The sequence below is a fragment of the Salvelinus sp. IW2-2015 genome, linkage group LG4q.2, assembly GCF_002910315.2.
Source record: "Salvelinus sp. IW2-2015 linkage group LG4q.2, ASM291031v2, whole genome shotgun sequence".
NCBI lineage: Eukaryota > Metazoa > Chordata > Actinopteri > Salmoniformes > Salmonidae > Salvelinus > Salvelinus sp. IW2-2015.
In genome coordinates, this window is record NC_036843.1 from 26650309 (window position 1) to 26669737 (window position 19429).

Genomic DNA, 19429 nt, shown 5'->3' on the forward strand with positions numbered 1-19429 from the left:
GATTTAAATGAAAAACGCTTCCTCCACATCCTTTTAATTAGAATGAAGTCTGTGCAAAGCGGGTATCCACAGATGGACATATCCACAGATGGAAAAAAACGTATTCTGTAGCTCACTGAACATGTAATATATGATCGTACCATCTCTGATTCTGCAACTTGTACAAGTTTGCGTTTGCAGATCTCTTCCATTCTGTCTTGGACGTCAGCGAGAGAAGTGCTGTAATTCTCTGAGTACTCCTGAGCCAAGTCCTCAAAGGTTCCAAATGAGCCATCCTAAAACAGAGAAGACATAGTCCGTAAGAGCAGCGAGGAAGTCCTACCTCGCCACATAGTAAGGATCTACATGTTACAGAGTCAGCACAAGCCATCACATTAGACTCACATTCAGTGCATACAGTACAACAGAAGACAAGCAAACTGACCATTGTTTTTTACGACATCAACATCAGAAGCCATAGGAATGTGCAGTGGTAGAGAACCAGCAAAGTGTGTTTGTGACCAGCGGCCAGACCGAACGTGTCCTTGCCTCTCCCCAGTTGCCCATGACCCCTACACTCTCCAGACCTCCTCAGCTGTGACCCCAGAGGCATAGCGAGGGGGGAGAAGCATTGTGACGCAGCTACAGTTCTCTTTGACCTCACCACAGTCAACAGGATCAAGTTGAGCCGCTGCGGGATCATAGACACGTCTCAGTGTACCATAAATTATCAGGAACAGTAGGAGGCGCCTTTTCCTTGACAGAAACCCAGGACCTCCAGACCTACACATGACTCTGCAAAGACTTCCTACTATTGTGTTCCTTAGTGCCCTTTGTTGTATTGGCTGAAGAAAAAGATGGGGAAAATTTCAGGACTTTTGCAGACTCATCTCCTGCAAATGTCTTTTGGGATTTTCATCTCCCAAAATGGATTTATAAAATTAATAATATAGTGATATCGGTTCACTGTCCAACAGAGCCTGGCTGAAATCATTTAAGGCCAGGCACCACAGGCTGAAATTACATTTTTGCATCTACCTCATGAAGCTGGTTGAGAGAATGCCAAGTGTGCAACGCTGTCGTCAAGGCAAAGGGTGGCTACTTTGAAGAATCTCAAATATATTTAGATTTGTTTAACACTTTTTTGGTTACTACATGATTCCATGTGTGTTATTTCATAGTTTTGATGTCTTCACTATACCGGGAAAAAATATGCATAAGATGTGCATTTATCAGATAGCACCTAATTTGCATATTTTTATAAAATATTTTGTTTTTTTAAGTATACAAAAAAATATTGTATTTGTGTCTACAATCAACTGGTCAAAGTTGATTGTGATATGATTAAGATAAAACAACAGCCCGGCCTTAAATGTACAGTATATACACTGAAAAATATATAAAACGCAACATAGTGTTGGTCCCATGTTTCATGAGCTGAAAGAAAAGATCCCAGAAATTTTGAATATGCACAAAAATATTATTTCTCTCAAATTTTGTACACAAATTTGCATACGTCCTTGTTAGTGTGTGGCATATCAAGAAGCTGATTAAACAGCATGATCATTACACAGGTGCACCTTGTGCTGGGAACAATAAAAGGCAAAAAAGTTTTTACAACACAATGCCACAGATGTCTCAAGTTAAGCAGGCATGCAATTGGCAGGAATTTCCACCAGATAGAGCTGTTGCCAGATAATTTTATGATAATTTCTCTACCATAAGCCGCCTCCAACGTTGTTTCAGAGAATTTTGGAGTATGACCAACCGGCCTCCCAATCGCAGACCACGTGTAACCATGCCAGCCCAGGACCACATCCGGCTTCTTCACCTGCGGGATCGTCTGAGACCAGCCACCCAGACAGCTGATTAAACTGTGGGTTTGCACAACCAAAGAATTTCTGCAAAAACTGTCAGAAACCATCTCAGGGAAGCACATCTGCGTGCTCATCGTCCTCACCAGGGTCTTAACCTGACTGCAGTTTGGCGTCGTAATCAACTTCAGTGGGCAAATGCTCATCTTCGACGGCCACTGGCACGCTACAGAAGTGTGCACTTCTCAGATGAATCGCCGTTTCAACTATACCGGGCAGATAGCGCATATGGCATCACACCAAATACTGACAGGTTTTCTGATCCACGCCCCTACCTTTTATTTTAAGGTGTCTGTGACCAACAGATGCATATTTGTATGCCCAGTCATGTGAAATCCATAGATTCGGGCCTGTTGAATTTATTTCAACTGACTGATTTCCATATTAACCGTAGTTAACGACTCAGTAAAATCTTTGAAATTGTTGCATGTTGTGTTAAAGTTTTTGTTCAGTGGAATAACCATGTGTCAATGTCTTTGTAATCGAATTGGCATTGTAGTCTATCGTTATGCTTACACTGCATAACAGGGACTAGGAGATGGCATCATTGACAGAGACCATGCTGCTGAATCACATTTTGATATCCCCATATTGATACTGCCACTTCTTCCAAATGGCACCCTATTCCCTTAATACAGTTGAAGTCGGAAGTTGACGTACACTTAGGTTGGAGTCATTAAAACTCCTTTTTCAACCACCACAAATTTCTTGTTAACAAACTATAGTTTTGGCAAGTCGGTTAGGACATCTACTTTGTGCATGACACAAATCATTTTCCCAACAATTGTTTACAGACAGATCATTTCACTTAGAATTCACTGTATCACAATTCCAGTGGGTCAGAAGTTACCGTACACTAAGTTGACTGTGCTTGGACAGCTTGGAAAATTGACAGCTTGGAAAATTATAGAAAATGTCATGGCTTTAGAAGCTTCTGATAGGCTAATTGACATAATTTGAGTCAATTGGATGTGTACCTGTGGATGTATTTCAAGGCCTACCTTCAAACGCAGTGCCTCTTTGCTTGACATCATGGGAAAATCAAAAGAAAATCAGCCAAGACCTCAGAAAAAAAAAATGTAGACCTCCACAAGTCTGGTTCATCCTTGGGAGCAATTTTCAAACGCCTGAAGGTAGCACGTTCATCTGTACAAACAATAGTATGCAAGTATAAACACCATCGGACCACGCAGCCATCATACCACTCAGGAAGGAGACGCGTTCTGTCTCCTAGAGATAAACGTACTTGGGCGAGAAAAGTGCAAATCAATCCCAGAACAGAACATCCTTACCTTGTGAAGATGCTGGAGGAAACAGGTACAAAAGTATCTATATCCACAGTAAAACGAGTCCTATATAATCGACATAACCTGAAAGGCCTCTCAGCAAGGAAGAAGCCACTGCTCCAAAACCGCCCTAAAAAATGTGCAGTTTGCAACTGTACATGGAGACAAAGATTGTACTTTTTGGAGAAATGTCCTCTGGTCTGATGAAACAAAAATAGAACTGTTTGACCATAATGACCATCGTTATGTTTGGAGGAAAAAGGGGGACGCTTGCAAGCCGAAGAACACCATCCCAACCGTAAAGCACAGGGGTGGCAGCATCAGGTTGTGGGGGTCGTTTGCTGCAGGAGGGACTGGTGCACTTCACAAAATAGATGACATGGAAATGAGGATGGAAAATTATGTGGATATATCGGAGAAACATCTCAAGGTATCAGTCGGGAAGTTAAAGCTTGGTCGCAAATGGGTCTTCCAAATGGACAATGACCCAAGCATACTTCCAAAGTTGTGGCAAAATGGCTTAAGGACAAAAAAGTCAAGGTATTGGAGTGGCCATCATAAAGCCCTGACCTCAATCCCATAGAAAATTTGTAGGCAGAACTGAAAAAGCGTGTGCGAGCAAGGAGGCCTACAAACCTGACTCAGTTACACTAGCTCTGTCAATAGGAATTACCCAAACCAGAAGCCATGGATTACAGGTAACATTCACACTGAGCTAAACGCTAGAGTTGACACTTTCACAGACGCTTATAAGAAATCCCAATACGACCTCCGACAAGCCATCAAACGGGAAAAGCGTCAATATTGAACCAAAATCAAATCCTACTACGCTGGCTCTGACGCTCGACGGATGTGGCAGGGCTTGCAAACTATCAAGGATTACAAAGGGAAACCTTGCAACGTGAGCTGCCCAGCAATGCAAGCCTATCAGACGAGCTAAAGGCCTTCTAGTCTCGCTTCGAGGCGAGCAACACTGAACCATGCATGAGAGCACCTGCTGTTCCGAACAACTGTGTGATCTCGCTCTCCGTAGCTGATGTGAGTAAGACCTTTAAACTGGTTAACATTAGCAAGGCCGCGGGGCCAGGTGGAATACCAGGACACATACTCAGAGCGTGCGCTGACCAGCTGGCAAGTGTCTTCATTGATATTTTCAACAGACGAGGTCTGTAATACCAAAACTTAAGTCAAGCAGACCACCATAGTCCTCGTGCCCAAGAATGCCAAGGTAACCTGCCTAAATGACTACCAGCCTGTAGCGCTCATTTCTATAGCCATGAAATGCTTTTAAAGGCTGGTCATGGCTCACAACACCGTCGCAGCCACCCCTGGACCCACTCCAATTCGCATACCACCCCAACAGATCCACAATGACGCAATCTATTGCACTCCACACCAATGTGCCCTCTAAGCTGCGTGCTATTTGGGTTAAAAAAAAATATATATATTAGTCTTGGGCTGTTGACGGTAGGTGCAACCAATTCAGCTGCCCTGCGTGCCGGGTAGACACATTTTGCCATTTTTAACTATTTCATATGTCTTAAGGTACAAATTCTGCCTTCCCAGGGGGCCCGGAGAGCAAATCAAGTGCACTATAGACCTACCACTAGCCAATCAGATGGCTCAGATAACCGTGTCTGCAGTAATGTAGCAGGCATAAAAGAAAGCTACAGCAAAGTTTATTTGTGAGATTTCAAAACGTTTAAAACCATAACTAGAGAGACACTCAATGAATACAGCAAAGTGCTGCTGTTTTTATGAGTTCATGTTTAAGTTGTTACTCATGACACCCATCATCTCAAATTGTTCTGAAATGGTTTCTGTTGTTAGAAACGGGTAAGACTGGCATTCCTGAAACATTTCATAATCTCTGAGAAATTAAGCTAATTGATTGCACCTAAATTGGCCATTTTAAGTCATAGGATTCAGATAATATTCAATAAATATAGTACCCAACATCCGATTTGGACATAACCTTTTTCTATGAATGAGTAAGACACAAAAAAAAGTCAAGCCACCCACGGACTCCCCACACCTCATGCTAATCCAACCCCAACAACCAGTATACAGTATCAATTCTCTATGTTTGACAAATAGTATGAAGCTGTTCTACAGCTGGACCATTGAGAGCATCTTGACTGTAAAGCAACTGCAAGGCAACCGACCGCTAGGCGCTACAGAAAGTGGTGAGTACGGCACAGTACGTCACTGGGGCCGAGCTCCCTGCCATCCAGGACATCTATACCAGGCGGTGTCAGAGGAAGGCCCCAAAAAATTGTCAAAGACTCCAGCCACCCAAACCATACTGTACTCTCCGCTACCTCAAGGCAAGCGGTACCAGTGTACCAAGTCTAGAACCAACAGGACCCTGAACAGCTTTTACCCCAAAGCTATAGTGCAATCTGAAAGTATTCAGACCCCTTGACTTTCCACATTTTGTTACATTACAGCATTATTCTTAAAATTGCTTAAAGCTGTTTTTCCCCCCTCAATCTACGCACAATATACCATCATGAAAAAGCAAAGATGTATAATTTTTTTTAAACAAATCACATTTAAATAAGTATTCAGACCCTTTACTCAGTACTTTGTTGAAGCACCTTTGGCAGCAATTACAGCCGGGTGTTCTTGGGTATGACGCTACAAGCTTGGCACACCTGTATTTGTGGAGTTTCCCCCATTCTTCTCTGCAGATCCTCCCAAGCTCCGTCAGGTTGGATGGGGAGCGTCGCTGCACAGCTATTTTCAGGTCTCTCCAGAGATGTTCGATCGGGTTCAAGTTCGGGCTCTTGCTGGGCCACTAAAGGACATTCAGAGACTTGTCCCGAAGCCACTCCTGCATTGTCTTGGGTGTGTGCTTAGGGTCGTTGTCTTGATGGAAGGTGAACCTTCACCCCAGTCTGAGGTACTGAGCGCTCTGGAGCAGGCTTTCATCAAGGATCTCTGTACTTTGCTCCGTTCATCTTTCCCTCAATCCTGACTAGTCTCCCAGTCCCTGCTGCTGAAAAACATCCCCACAGCATGATGCTGCCACAGCCAGCCTTCACCGTAGGGATGGTGCCATGTTTCCTCCAGATGTGACACTTGTCATTCAGGCCAAATAGTTCAATCTTGGTTTCATCAGACCAGAGAATCTTGTTTCTCATGGTCAGAGACTTTTAGGTGCCCTTTGACAGCCCGCTTGGAGTTTGCCATGTGCCTTTTACTGAGGAGTGGGTTCCTTCTGGCAACTCTACCATAAAGGCCTGATTGGTGGAGTGCTGCAGAGATGGTTGTCCTTCTGGAAGGTTCTCTCATCTCCACAGAGGAACTCTGGAGCTCTGGCAGAGTGACCAACGGGTTCTTGGTCACCTCCCTGACCAATTTGGCTGGGCGGCCAGCTTTAGGAAGAGTCTTGGAGGTTCCAAACTTCTTCCTGTTCAGAATGATGGAGGCCATTGTTTTCTTAGGGACCTTCAGTGCTGCAGATTATCGATGGAAACAGGATGTTAACTCAGTTTCGAGTCTCACAGTAAAGGGTCTGAATACTTGTGTAAATAAGGTTTTATTTGTATACATTTGCAAACATTTCTAGAAATCTGTATTTGCTTTGTCATTATGAGGTAGTGTGTGCAGATCGAAGAGAAAAAAAATATTTAATCAATTTTAGAATGAGTCTAAAGTAACAAAATGTGGAAAAAGGTAAGTGGTCTGAATACTTTCCGAATGCTAAACAAGACTGCTAAATGACTAATCAAATGGCTACCTGGACTGCCTGCATCAACCCATTTTTTTCAACTAACTCTTGCACTGACTATGCACACACAAAGGACTCTACCCACACACTCACAACACTTTGTATGCCCACACGCACATAACATGCACACACACACACACACACACACACTTTTACACTCACCACATACGCTGCGCCTACTGCTCCACATACGTTGCTGCTACAGCTCAGTCTAATATCTATCCTGTTACCTAGTCACTTTACCCCTACTTATATGTACTTAGTTACCTCAATTACCTCGTACCCCTGCACATCGACTCGGTACTGGTACTCTGTAAATAGCTATATCTAAATAGCTATATATATCTATAGCTAATAAAATGTTATTTTTATTCATTATTGTTATTCACTGTGTATTTATTCCTCGTATCACTATTTCTTATATAGTTGCTTCAATCTTTAGCTCTGCATTGTTGAAAAAGGACACAAGTAAGCATTTCACCGTCGGTCTACGCCGGTTGTTTATGAAGCATGTGACAAATACAATTTTATATCTTTGAAAAATTGTGAGTAGCAGCGCATTTATGAGCTCATCCAATGTAGATTAGGGGAGGGATATAGGCTACTGAATATAGCCTATTCACGTCGCAGTTAAAGCGGCTATTGTTTCCTCTCGCATGTAAGAAGACCAAAGCGAAAATAATATGATGATTGGTACACACAAGTGATGCTTCATGATAATCAGAAATGGATTTAACTTGAGCATTTTTGTCCAATAAACACATTTTGTCCAGTAAACGTTGGATGTATCAAATAATCGAACTCGGATTCAAACTGTAGCTCAAAACGACCTTCGATTTAATATCTCATGCCGTTAGCTGTGGTTCCTAACTGTACTGTACGTAGGCTACAGTATGTCCTCTTTAGCCTGATACAGCACATGACAGGGGTTGTTGTGAGCACTCGAATGAGGCTATTACTGTCATCAGTCAGAACAGAGAAATAAACACTACCTCATTATATGCCCTGTCTCGTCAGACTACAGGCTTCCAGTACAAACACACAGGCAGTCAACTGAACTGACAAAGTTCAAATGGAATTCACCCCAACCCCAACCACAGAAAGCATGCAGACACATTTAAGGGGTGATTTAAAACACATGATTGGGGTCAATTCCATTCCAATTAATCCGTTTTAAATTCCTGAATTGAAATGGAATTTACCAACCCTACAACTAGATAAAAGTATAAAGACGACATGAATACATCTGAAAATATTAAAATCTGTTTATGAAATCTTATGAGTACATTTAAAAAGGGTATTCATCCCTCACACCACTCCCTTGTGTGTATGCAAATGTGTCTACACCTTGCCACAACCTCAGATCCTAAACTCAGAAAAGATTTCTTTTCATTAAAAAAAAGGGGGAATTTCAAGGGGTTCGCATGCTAATAGTTTGCCACAAACAGTAGTGATGGGTGAAAAAATATATATAGTTATACATCGGGATATTAGTTTTGATGATATATTGTATTGACAAAACCCCTTCATAGCTTGTTCTCCATCTTTCTAAACAGGGAGCCAATTTGTTTTCAGCACTTTTACTTCCATGACTGATCAAAATGTGTTCTCATGTCTCTCTTGTACCTCTGCAGCAGACATATAGTGAGCAATATGTTTGGAACATCGAATCGCAATACATATATCAACACCGAAGTATCGTAATAATATTGTATCGTGAGGGCCTTGGTAATTCAAAACCCTCCCGAACAGACCTGTGTTGTGACTACCAATACTGTAGGCTGACTTGTCTCCTTCTCGTGGTATGGTACTGTGTGACTGACTGGCTCAACTGTCCAGAAAAGAGAACCATTCATTGATTTGCTTAAATGACATGATGCCATGAGGTCAGAAACAGCCTGTAATCCAGCTGCATACCAAATGAGACCCTATAATGGCCCATAAGGCTCTGGTCTAATATAGGGAATAAGGTGCCATTTGGGACGCAGGGCTTTTCTTTTCAACAGTTGAGTTGAGGAATGAATGAATAGGCTGTGGTCCAGTGAGAGGCATAGTACTGTTAGATCACAGACAGATCGCCACTGCATGCTTCTCATAACCAGTCCATTGTGGTCTGACCACTTTATATCTCATGTCCCCCAGTGCTTATTTGGCACGGTATGCATGTTTCTGTTCAAAACAACATGTCCTACATCATCATAGCTAGTATACAGTACCAGTCAAAAGTTGACACACCAGGGTTTTTCTTTATTTGTACCATTTTCTACATTGTAGAATAACAGTGAAGACATCAACACTATGAAATAACACATGGAATCATGTAGTAACCAAAAAAAAGTGTTAAACAAATCAAATTATATTTTATATTTGAGATTCTTCAAAGTAGCCACCCTTATTCTACAATGTAGAAAATAGTAAAAAGTAAAGAAAAACCCTTGAATGAGTGTGTCCAAACTTTTGACTGGTACTGTACTATATGGTCCCATGTGGCTGTTAGTAGAGAACGGCACTTGCAATGCCAGGGTTGTGAGTTCGATCCCCACAGGGGACCAGTATGAAAATGTATGTTGCTCTGGATAAGAGTGTCTACTAAAATGTATCTAAAAAAATAACTGTCTAGATGTCTTCACTTCTTACATTATGCTCTTGTGAATGTAACATTCATGGTTAGATTTCTCATTCAAGATCATGCTCAATACTTTGTTGTGTATACAACAGTCTGATGCTTGTCAGTCAGAGAGTAGAGGGAAAGCCATCACCTGGCACCTTTGTTATGACACTCAGACAAACAGTAGGCCACAGTATGGATGGGTTGCAAATGCCCTGTGCATGTCCTGACAGGTGGAAACCCAATAGAAACTACTTAACAATAGCACCAGGGCTTCCTTACATCTCTAAACTAACTCTCTTTATAACAAAGCAGTAATTGAGGCAGCCCCTTGTAACAGGGTCTTGTCAGATCAGAGGAGTTAAAAGGAGAGTGTTGGTGTCACGTTACCGGCTGACAACGATTGGGTATGGAACATCTCTGTGAAGACAAACGATCTTCCTTGACTCGTGTCCTGAGGGTAGGTGTTATGGTAGATGTCGGTAAGAGCCGGGATAGGTGATATTTTAACGAGATCGAGGCAGAGAGAGAAAGGGAGGGGTTGTCCAGACGACAGAAAGAGAAAGAACAGTTATGAGTTGAACGTAACAGTACGCCAGTGGAAGGGAGGACTGTAGCAGGTGACCCAACTGTGAATTGTAGTCAAATCAATTGCAGTAATTCTGCTACTGATTTTCTGAAATGTTGTTAACAATTTGGTAACAGAATTTCATGTTTTAATCACTTAATAATTTATAAGTGTTGATATTAGTTGGCAGGGGTCTTTACTTCAACATTTCTGTGTTTTGATGAATTTCTAATTCCTTTATACTTTTTTTGGTTGATGTTTTCTAAAAAGACCCCTTTTTCATCTGAACAGAAATCAAAGCCTTTGCGTTTCTCTAATATTTAGGCTATACAATGGTTGACAAATGTATATACACACACTACCGGTCAAAAGTTTTAGAAAGCCTGCTTATTTGAGCTGTTCTTGACATAATATGGTTTGGTCTTTTACCAAATAGGGCTATCTTCTGTATACCACCCCTACCTTGTCACAACACAACTGATTGGCTCAAACGCATTAAGGAGGAAAGAAATTCCACAAATTAACTTTTAACAAGGCACGCCTGTTAATTGAAAAGCATTCCGGGTGACTACCTCATGAAGCTGGTTGAGAAAATGCCAAGAGTGTGCAAATCTGTCATCAAGGCAAAGGGTGGCTATTTGAAGAATCTGAAATATATTTTGATTTGTTTAAAACTTTTTTGGTTACTACATGATTCCATATGTGTTATTTCATAGTGTTGATGTCTTCATTATTATGCTACAATGTAGAAAATAGTAAAAAATTAAGAAAAACCCTTTAATGAGTGTAGTAGGTGTTCTAAAACTTTTGACCGGTAGTGTGTGCCTTAAATTTCTCAAAAACAGACTCTTCGCTCTCGTTTGACTCCAGATTTGACAAGCGCCTATGAACTTCCCATGTTGGTGCTCATGGGTCCTTTTAGATGGACATTTTACAAAAACATTTACTTGAAGAGCAGTGCAGATGCAACGTTTGGAAACAGAATGACGGCTTGTGCCGCTGTCATTCTGTTACCAAACTTCGCATCTGCATTGTTCAAGAAAACGTGTTTTTGTAAAAATGTTCAGTGGAAAATTGTTAAGTCACACTTGTGCACAGACTTGTATAGTTTGTTTAACTTAGCGATCATTGTTTTTTTTGTTTGGCATACATTTTACCGCATCCCTCTGATACCGTATAATTCTCCATATCCCTTTGTGTCATGTATCAACACAGTCTAATAACAGGGGACTGGGTCATACCATACATCATAGCTATCATGTATACCACAACACAGTCTTTAAGCAGGGTCATACACACCATACACAACTTGGCGAAACAGGACAAAACTAAGGGAAGGAACCACAGATACAGCAAATAAGAGGTTAGCTCAAACTTCTCCACAGCCACGAAAGAAGTTTACATCATTAAAGAACTTCATGACTCTTTTAAGAAGGCTACCATCGGCAAACCAACACTTAGTTGAACAGCCTTAGTTAAACTTAACTTCCAATTGTATCGGCAAAAACCTAACAAAAATAAAACTTATTTTCCWGCTGAGAGAAAGAGAGAGTAATGGGAAAAGAAAAGGGATCCTTAAATTCTAAACTCACCACAAGTTGGCAGCCTGTTTGTTATGTTCTCCAGTTGTGCTACACAGCTGGAACGACAGTCAGTCTCCTCTTTCTCTTTTCAAACTTGACTGAGTCCCCACTCAGAACAGTCAGGGGAGAACAATGCAACTCAAAGAGCAGTGTCCAGCACACATGAAATATAGCCAGGGGACGACCTCAGGATGACGCTGGAGCTGCAGTGAGGGTGGGGCTCCGTGTGTGGCTGTGTGTGTGTGGCTGCTGTAAGGAACGGGGTGGAGCTCGCTGCCCCAGCTGCAAGGACAGCACACTACCATACACACTGACTCACTGCTCGATAACATACACCACTGAGTGTTAGGATATCTTCGGTGTGTAACAAGATCTCACGGTTTGACACTGTCTGACTTCAGTATTCAACATTTTTCGGGGGGGAGGGGGGGGGGTGGGGTCAAATTATATGTAGGCATTCATTCCGATTGGTTAAGGGTTACGTTTTTGGATAGGGTTAAAACAGAAACAACTCGACCGCTAAGTTTAGGCATTAATTCCAAATGATTAAGGTAAGGGTTAAGGCTCCGGTAAACAAAAAAAAATAAGAGTGCCAAGCACTGGGATTGAACCCGTGATCCTCGGAGACGGAGCTCGCGGCTTACACACATCCACCATCCCTAGCAAGCCACGAGCATACTTGATGGTAAGTGCTCACCTTTGCCCCTAGAGGCCAGTACTGAATACCTGGACGAATGTTGAATATTGCATTGGATCTGGAGTGACCTGCCTGCTGTGTGTAACACATGTATCCTCCCAACAAACTCCTGCCGTTTTACGAGTTTTAACCACAAAAAGGTTATTCAAGCACGGATGAGGACTTTCTACCAGAAATATTTGACGCTAAATGAGTATGGTGCAAAATGAACTTAGAAACAAGCAGAAAAGGGGCAAGATTTAGTGATGCTCATTCAACCCAACGTCTCAATGACCACCAGCAGAGGGCAGCAAAAGGCAACAACTAACCCATCCAGAGATTCTCCCCTTCTTGGTTCACAGAGGGTGAAGGAAACTGAGGAGAGATCAGGGGGCCAGGCTTCTGGTCGGGAAGGACACGTTCCACTGTGCTCAGAGTACTTTTGGTACTGCGGTTTAGCTGGTTGAGCCCAAAAAGGATCATTCACATAGAGAAGTTCAATAAAAAAAAATCCTAAAAAGACACCTTGGTTATCACCTTTGTGCCAAAAATACCCATATAATTTTTTCCAGTAATTGTCTTCGAGGCCGATTTTCTTTCTCCATCACGGACAGCCAAAGGTATTAACATTTTATATGATCATCCAATGTCTGCCATGCTTCTGGATGAAGTGCGCACTGAGTGCTAATGCGCAAGTGTTATCGTCTCTGTAAAGCAGATGTCAACGACCACCGGAACGGTGTACGTGAACGCGAGTAGATTACCTTGAAAACAACCGTCGGCCATCAGTGGGAAGCCTTTCTAAAAAGTTAATTGAAAAAGTATTCTAAAAGAAATACATACTATTCAAGATGACAAAGCATAACGTATTTATGAGATCGAACAACTATTTATGGACAAAGGGTGCCAATCTCAACAGCCTCTGGTGAGAATCTCTTAATCCTCATAAAACAAACATCAATCACAATCAATAAACATCTACAGGTGAAATCAACAAAGTCCGATTTACAGGTATAGAACAGTTTACTGCACTAATAAAATCACCACAGTAAGACTCTGGAGATTAACAGTATGATGCCTTTCCTTGAGGGGTCAAGGACTAAATTCAACATTTTTGATATCCACAACAAATATGCATATCTTTGTTTGACCTTCTGTGACTGGCCCCAATATAAGCCTACTCGCACCTACTGTATGAGACAAAGGGTGGGAAAATCCTGTGTCTGTCTTCTAATATTAACCCCAGTATCTCCAGCGTACATCATAGCCATTTAAAAAATAAAAAATAAACATTATTGAACCTTTATTTAACTAGGCAAGTCAGTTAAGAACAAATTCTTATTTACAATGACGGCCTACACCGGCTAAAACAGGACGACGCTGGCCACTGCCCTTTTGGACTCCCAATCATGGCCGGTTGTGATACAGCCTGGATTCAAACCAGGGTGTCTGTAGTGACACCTCTAGCACTGAGTTGCAGTGCCTTAGACTGCTGCGCCACTCAGGAGCTATGGCAGGGTAGCCAGGAACACAGTCATTAGATCGGTGCCAGAGACTATAGAGCAGGGGCAGATGGGGTGAGGCAGGTACAAGCTGCCTACACCCCCCACCACACACATACGCGCACGCACACGGCAACGCTAGGCAGCTTGTGCCAGAGGGCAGTTTTCCGCCTGGATACACAGCGCAGGGTGTCACCTCAGTGCACCAGGGGACCGGGGATGGACAGGCGGAGGTATGCTGTCTGTCTGGGTCTGCCAGTTCCCCCTGAATATGATCATAAACTCCCCTGACTTCATCTGCACCGGGCTGGTAGGAGTCTGTTTACCTTAGCGATGAAGCCTTAGGAGCTCAGTCTGTCTGTAAAGGGGTACAAGAATGTCTTAAAACTTCTATTAAATACATTTTAAAAGACTGTGAAAGATGCAGATTGCGAGCAAGAAGACTTCCACGTTAACCGTTTTAGTGTGAGAGAGAGGTGCACAGTATGTGGATGGCCCCCCCAACAAGAGAACAGGAGAACCTGTAGAGGCTAGCTGCTCTAAGTGGATTTTGACCCAAATGAGGCCTGAGGTTGATGAGGGACCACTGTGACACGCTGTCACTCAGTCACAGCAACATACTGCATTTTGAAAAGAGCGCTTATTCATTCTGACCTAGTCTGAAATCACATTAACAGTATCCCTCTATCTCACCACCCTCGCCCTCTCCTCCTCTCTCCTACTCTCCCTCTATCATCTTCCCTTCCTTCCCTCTCTCTTAACATCACATTTCTCCCATCCACACAGACATGGACTGTTTACAATACAATAAGAGACAATAGACCAGCATTACCACACAGAAAAATCAAGTACGTTAGTCCTTGTCATAATGTTATGCATATCAGCCACTGATGCCCTCTCCTGCATGAGCTCCTCCACATAGAGGCTGTTGCTATATGGAAGAACATCCCACAGCAGGTGGCTGCTAATACATTTATTATCTAATATAATTTCTTTAAAAGAATCACGGATAAAACAGAACTGTTGAAAAGGGCCTGAACGAAACTCTAAAAGAAGATGGGGAATAAGTGGAACAAACGCTGAGCATTTCTCACAAGCGGACAGAATGTCCCAAAAATATCTCCACAGACAAGAGATCCCACTTTAAAATTCAACGAGAGAGAGCGATGCACATGGAGAGAGAGCGAGAGACACACAGAAATAGAGGGGGTAGTTGTCCCACTGTATGGTTAAGGAGCCTGCCAGTGGATTGTTCCTGGCCCTAAACAATGTTAAATTCAGAGGTGCAGAAATCATTTCATCTGGCTTCATGCAATGGTAATCAACCCACATGGTGTCTGTGTCCCAAATGGTACCCTATTCCCATTTGGGACAAATCCAGTGAGTCCCCTGAGATTTCAGCAGGCCATCCACAACACTTTGGTTTGCAGTGTTAATATTTGTGGGAATTAACTTCTCTACTAGACCAACACCTTGGGAGAGGCAAAGAAAGAGCTCCCAGGAGAGACAGGGAAGCTGTCAATCTTGTTATAACATGCTAGATAAGGCTGCAAACCAATGGAACAGAAAATAAACATTCATTAAGATTCAATGAAACCTACAATCAACATGTATACATGTTCCCTTTTTCTGTTGTAAAAATGTGCCTACATTGTGATTACAATCCAGTGAAAAGATTTCTACCTTCCTGAAATGATGCAGAGTATTTGGCCAGTGTACAATTTTACATTTTCATAGTGTATCTATTAGCTACAAAGACTCAGAGATATTGCTCATTAATCCTCAAACGTTGAAATATGACATTGACCATTTCTCATCAAGACCTTACTTTCATTTTAGAGCTATTAAAAGTGTGTTTAATACAAACTGCAACAGAGGTCCACTTAGAGAAAGATTTAGAATTCACAACCATTAATTGTTCATTTCCCCATCTTTTCTGCGTGAATCCTTTTGGTTGAACTATTCTGCATTATTCAGGATGAGATGATATTTTCATAAGTTTGTCACCCAGTTGGATCTTATCCATTTCGATTGGAAACGGTCTCATTTGATTGGAAATATGAAATGGAATGCATGTTACTGTATCTTTCTTTCAGCCTCACAATCTCAACCAACACCAGCTGGAAACATAGCAGGAGACTGGTGGTGACTGGTGGTCTATGCATTGAAGTGACTGAACACACATTGACAGGTTTAAACCAGCCAAATGTGAGTCGCTCACACAGAGGCTTATGCTAGATATTGAATAAAAATGTTGTTTTTTCTTTTCGTAATCTGGTCATAGATCTTATCCAGCTGTATTCCCAGTTGTGTGACATCCATAGATTAGAGCCTAAATGAATTTAGTTCAATTGACTGATTTCCTTATATGAACTGTAAATTACTAAAATCTCTGAAATTGTGGCGTGTGGCGTTTATATTTTTTGTTCAGTGTAGCTGTGGAGGATGTCGTCCTTGGGAGGACAGACGGAAAAAGGAGATGGGAAGGCTGAGAGTCAGTCTACTAAAGATCTATACGAAGAGTCCTAGGCGCGAAACTTATTTCCACCATTAGTTATTTTATCAAAATCATTAAATCAAAGCACGTTTTCACCTGATTAAGCAGAAACCGGGTTTAATATATATTTTTTTTTCTTTAAGTATAATTTATATTCCTAAAACATATTGAAATTTATACTGTTGCTGCTTGCTCTTGTCAAATATTTGATTTCTAGCCAGGAGTCAAAAACACCGGTTTTAAAATGTCCAAATTCATAATCAAATGCTGAAATAGATTGTGATATCTTGAAGACCAAAGCATAAAAATGACTCCCTACACATACATTATCACACTTGTGTTCAGATGACTTAAAATCGGGCTAAATTAGAACCTTAAAAACAGCACACTCACCAACATTCACCAAGTGGCCACTCCAAACTTGGAATTCATTAGCTTGTTCTACTAAAAATCAATAGCCAGTGCAAATTAATTCACTCAAATATATTTTTCATACAATATTTATGTGACTAGGACAACCTCTGCGACATGTACCGTTTGCACTCTTCTCAAAGACAAACCACAATGTACTCGAGTATACTACATGCCTTCAGCAAGTATTCATACCCCTTCAATTATTCCACGTTTGTTACAGCCTGAATTCAAAATTGATCAAATATACATTTTCAACCATCTACACGCACACTACACCTTACAATGAAAGTGAAAACATGTTTTTAGAAATGTTTGCACATTTCTTGTCAAAGAAACAGAAATATCTAATTGAAATAAGTATTCACACCCTTTTGATAAGACGCTCCAAATTGAGCTCAGGTGCATCCAATTTCCTTCGATCATCCTTGAGACGTCACGACAACTTGGAGTCCACCTGTGGCCAATTCAATTGTTTGGACATGATTTAGAAAAGAAACACACCCGTTTACAGAAGACCCCACAGTTGACAGTGCACGCCAAAGCAGAAACTATACCATGAAGTCCAAGGAACTGTCCGTAGATCTCCGAGAGAGATTCGTGATGGGACATATCTGGGGAAGGGTAAAGAACAATTTCAAGAGTGTTGAAAGTTTCCAAGAGCACAGTGGTCTCCATCACTGGGAAATTGAAGAAAATATGGTACTACCCAGACCAAACTGAGAAACCGAGTAAGAAGGTGACTAAGAACCCAATTACCACTCTGACTGAACTACAGAGGTCCTCGGCTGAGATGGGAGAACCTGCCAGAAGGACAATAGTATCTACAGCACCTCACCAATCTGGGCTTTATGGAAGTGGCCAGATGGAAGCCTGTCCTGAGAAAAAGGCTCATCACCCGTCTAACACCATACCTACCGTGAAGCATCATGCTATGGGGATGCTTATCAGGGGCAGGGACTGAGAGACTGGGAAGGATAGAGTGAACAATTCATGGAACCAAATACAGGCAAATCCTTTGAGAGCTGGAGGCGAAAGAAGCAAAACCTCCAGGGCGCACTATTGTAGCGGGCATTGATGCAGTAACGACCCCTTTATCGACTTTGTTGACTTTTTTATTAGACCAATCGCAGAACAGCTCCCCCCCTTTGTAAAGGACACCAGCAGTATGATCTCTATTATTGAATCTCTTGATCCTCTCCCGGATAATACCTTGTTAGTTACTTTTGATGACGTTGAGTCGTTCTACACAAATATTCCACACGAGGGCATTATTGAAGCCATGGAACATTTTGTTCTGCAACGTGACCCTGTAACGTGATGCATTATAACATTGGCTGAAATAGTACACACACACACACACACTACTTCATGTTTCTAAATTATTTCTTTATTCAGACGAAGGGTACTGCTATGGGATCCCCTATGGCTCTTAACTATGCTAATTTGTATGTGGGTTACATTGAGAAACAGTCCATTTTCAACCCTCTCAAACGTTTTCTTGCCTAACATTTGGAAAAGGTACATTGATTATATTTTTTGTTCTATGGAGGGCTGATGCAAAACAGCTCCAGGCATTCCGTGCTTTTCTTACCTCTTGTTCTGAGCACCTGAGATTTACTATGTAGTCTGACACACGTCAAATCAGTTTCCTTGATCTTCTGATTTTGGGTGAGGATAATGTTCTATTCACTGACCTTTACAGGAAACCTACTGATCGTAACAGTTTGAGGGCTGATAGTGGTCACCCACTTCCCTTGAAAAACAGTTTGGCCTACAGCCAATTCTGTCTAATCAAAAGAATTAGCAAAAAACATTGATTGACAGAAATATGTCTGAGAAACAAAGAAAATAAGGAGGGGGTACAAAAATTGTCAAATTAATACTGCCATTGAGAACATTCAAAACAAATCTAGACATGATCTCTTTCAAGGACAGTCTCGCAAAAATAAGCATTCTTGCGTTCTAACTACCCGCTATTCAAAGTGCTCTGAACAAATTAAGGGAATAGTTCAAACATTGGCACATTCTAAGATCCGATGACAGTATCGGTAATGTGTTTTCGGACCCTCCCTTGGTCGTATTCTCACAGGGCAGAAATCGGAACTCATTTGGTCAACTCTGATTTAGCCCCCCAAAATATCCCTGCACAACATTTATTTGTGCCTCTACCGAATGGAAACTACAAGTGTAATGGCTGCTTTCAATGCAATGGCACTTACAAATGTAGATCCTTCAAAAAAAGGACACCGATCCCAATCAAAAGGTGTAATCACGTGCTCCACTAAGGTATTTGTCTTAACTTATCTGTACGTGGATAAAACAAAGCGCGAATTAAAAGCGCGAATCTCGGAGCAATGTAGCACCATTAGGTGCAGGAACTCGACTTACCCAGTTGCGGCCCACTTTTTGGAAGCGAACCACTTGATTTCGTCCCGTCGGCATTGAACATGTCACCCTCCCTAGGAGAGGGGGGGACCTTGACAATTTATTGTTAAAACGAGAGGCTGCCTGGATCTTTCATTTTAAAAAGACCCTTGCTCCCTTCGGTCTCAACATATATTTTGATCTTTAACTATTAATTTTAAATGTTTTGTAGGCCTATGTAGCCAAATTGTATCTATGATCGTATGCTATCATTCATGTTTTTTGTATGTTATTTTTTTATATCTGAGAATTAACCAATGATATCAGGCCACACCCGGCCAT

At 41.7% G+C, this 19429-nt stretch overlaps 1 protein-coding gene across 5 annotated transcripts in view; it reads right to left on the reverse strand.

Moving 5' to 3' along the window:
- Positions 1 to 19429, reverse strand: part of sash1b (SAM and SH3 domain containing 1b) — an 86866-nt gene that overhangs the window by 18395 nt on the left and 49042 nt on the right. For 4 of the 5 annotated variants that reach the window (XM_070443454.1, XM_070443453.1, XM_070443451.1 and 1 more), the window contains exon 2: positions 141 to 275. In XM_070443454.1, coding sequence (XP_070299555.1) covers positions 141 to 275 — 135 coding nt within the window. Of the gene's footprint in view, positions 1 to 140; positions 276 to 11643; positions 11792 to 19429 lie in introns of those variants that run through there. The other variant, XM_023987015.2, reaches the window with a different exon arrangement.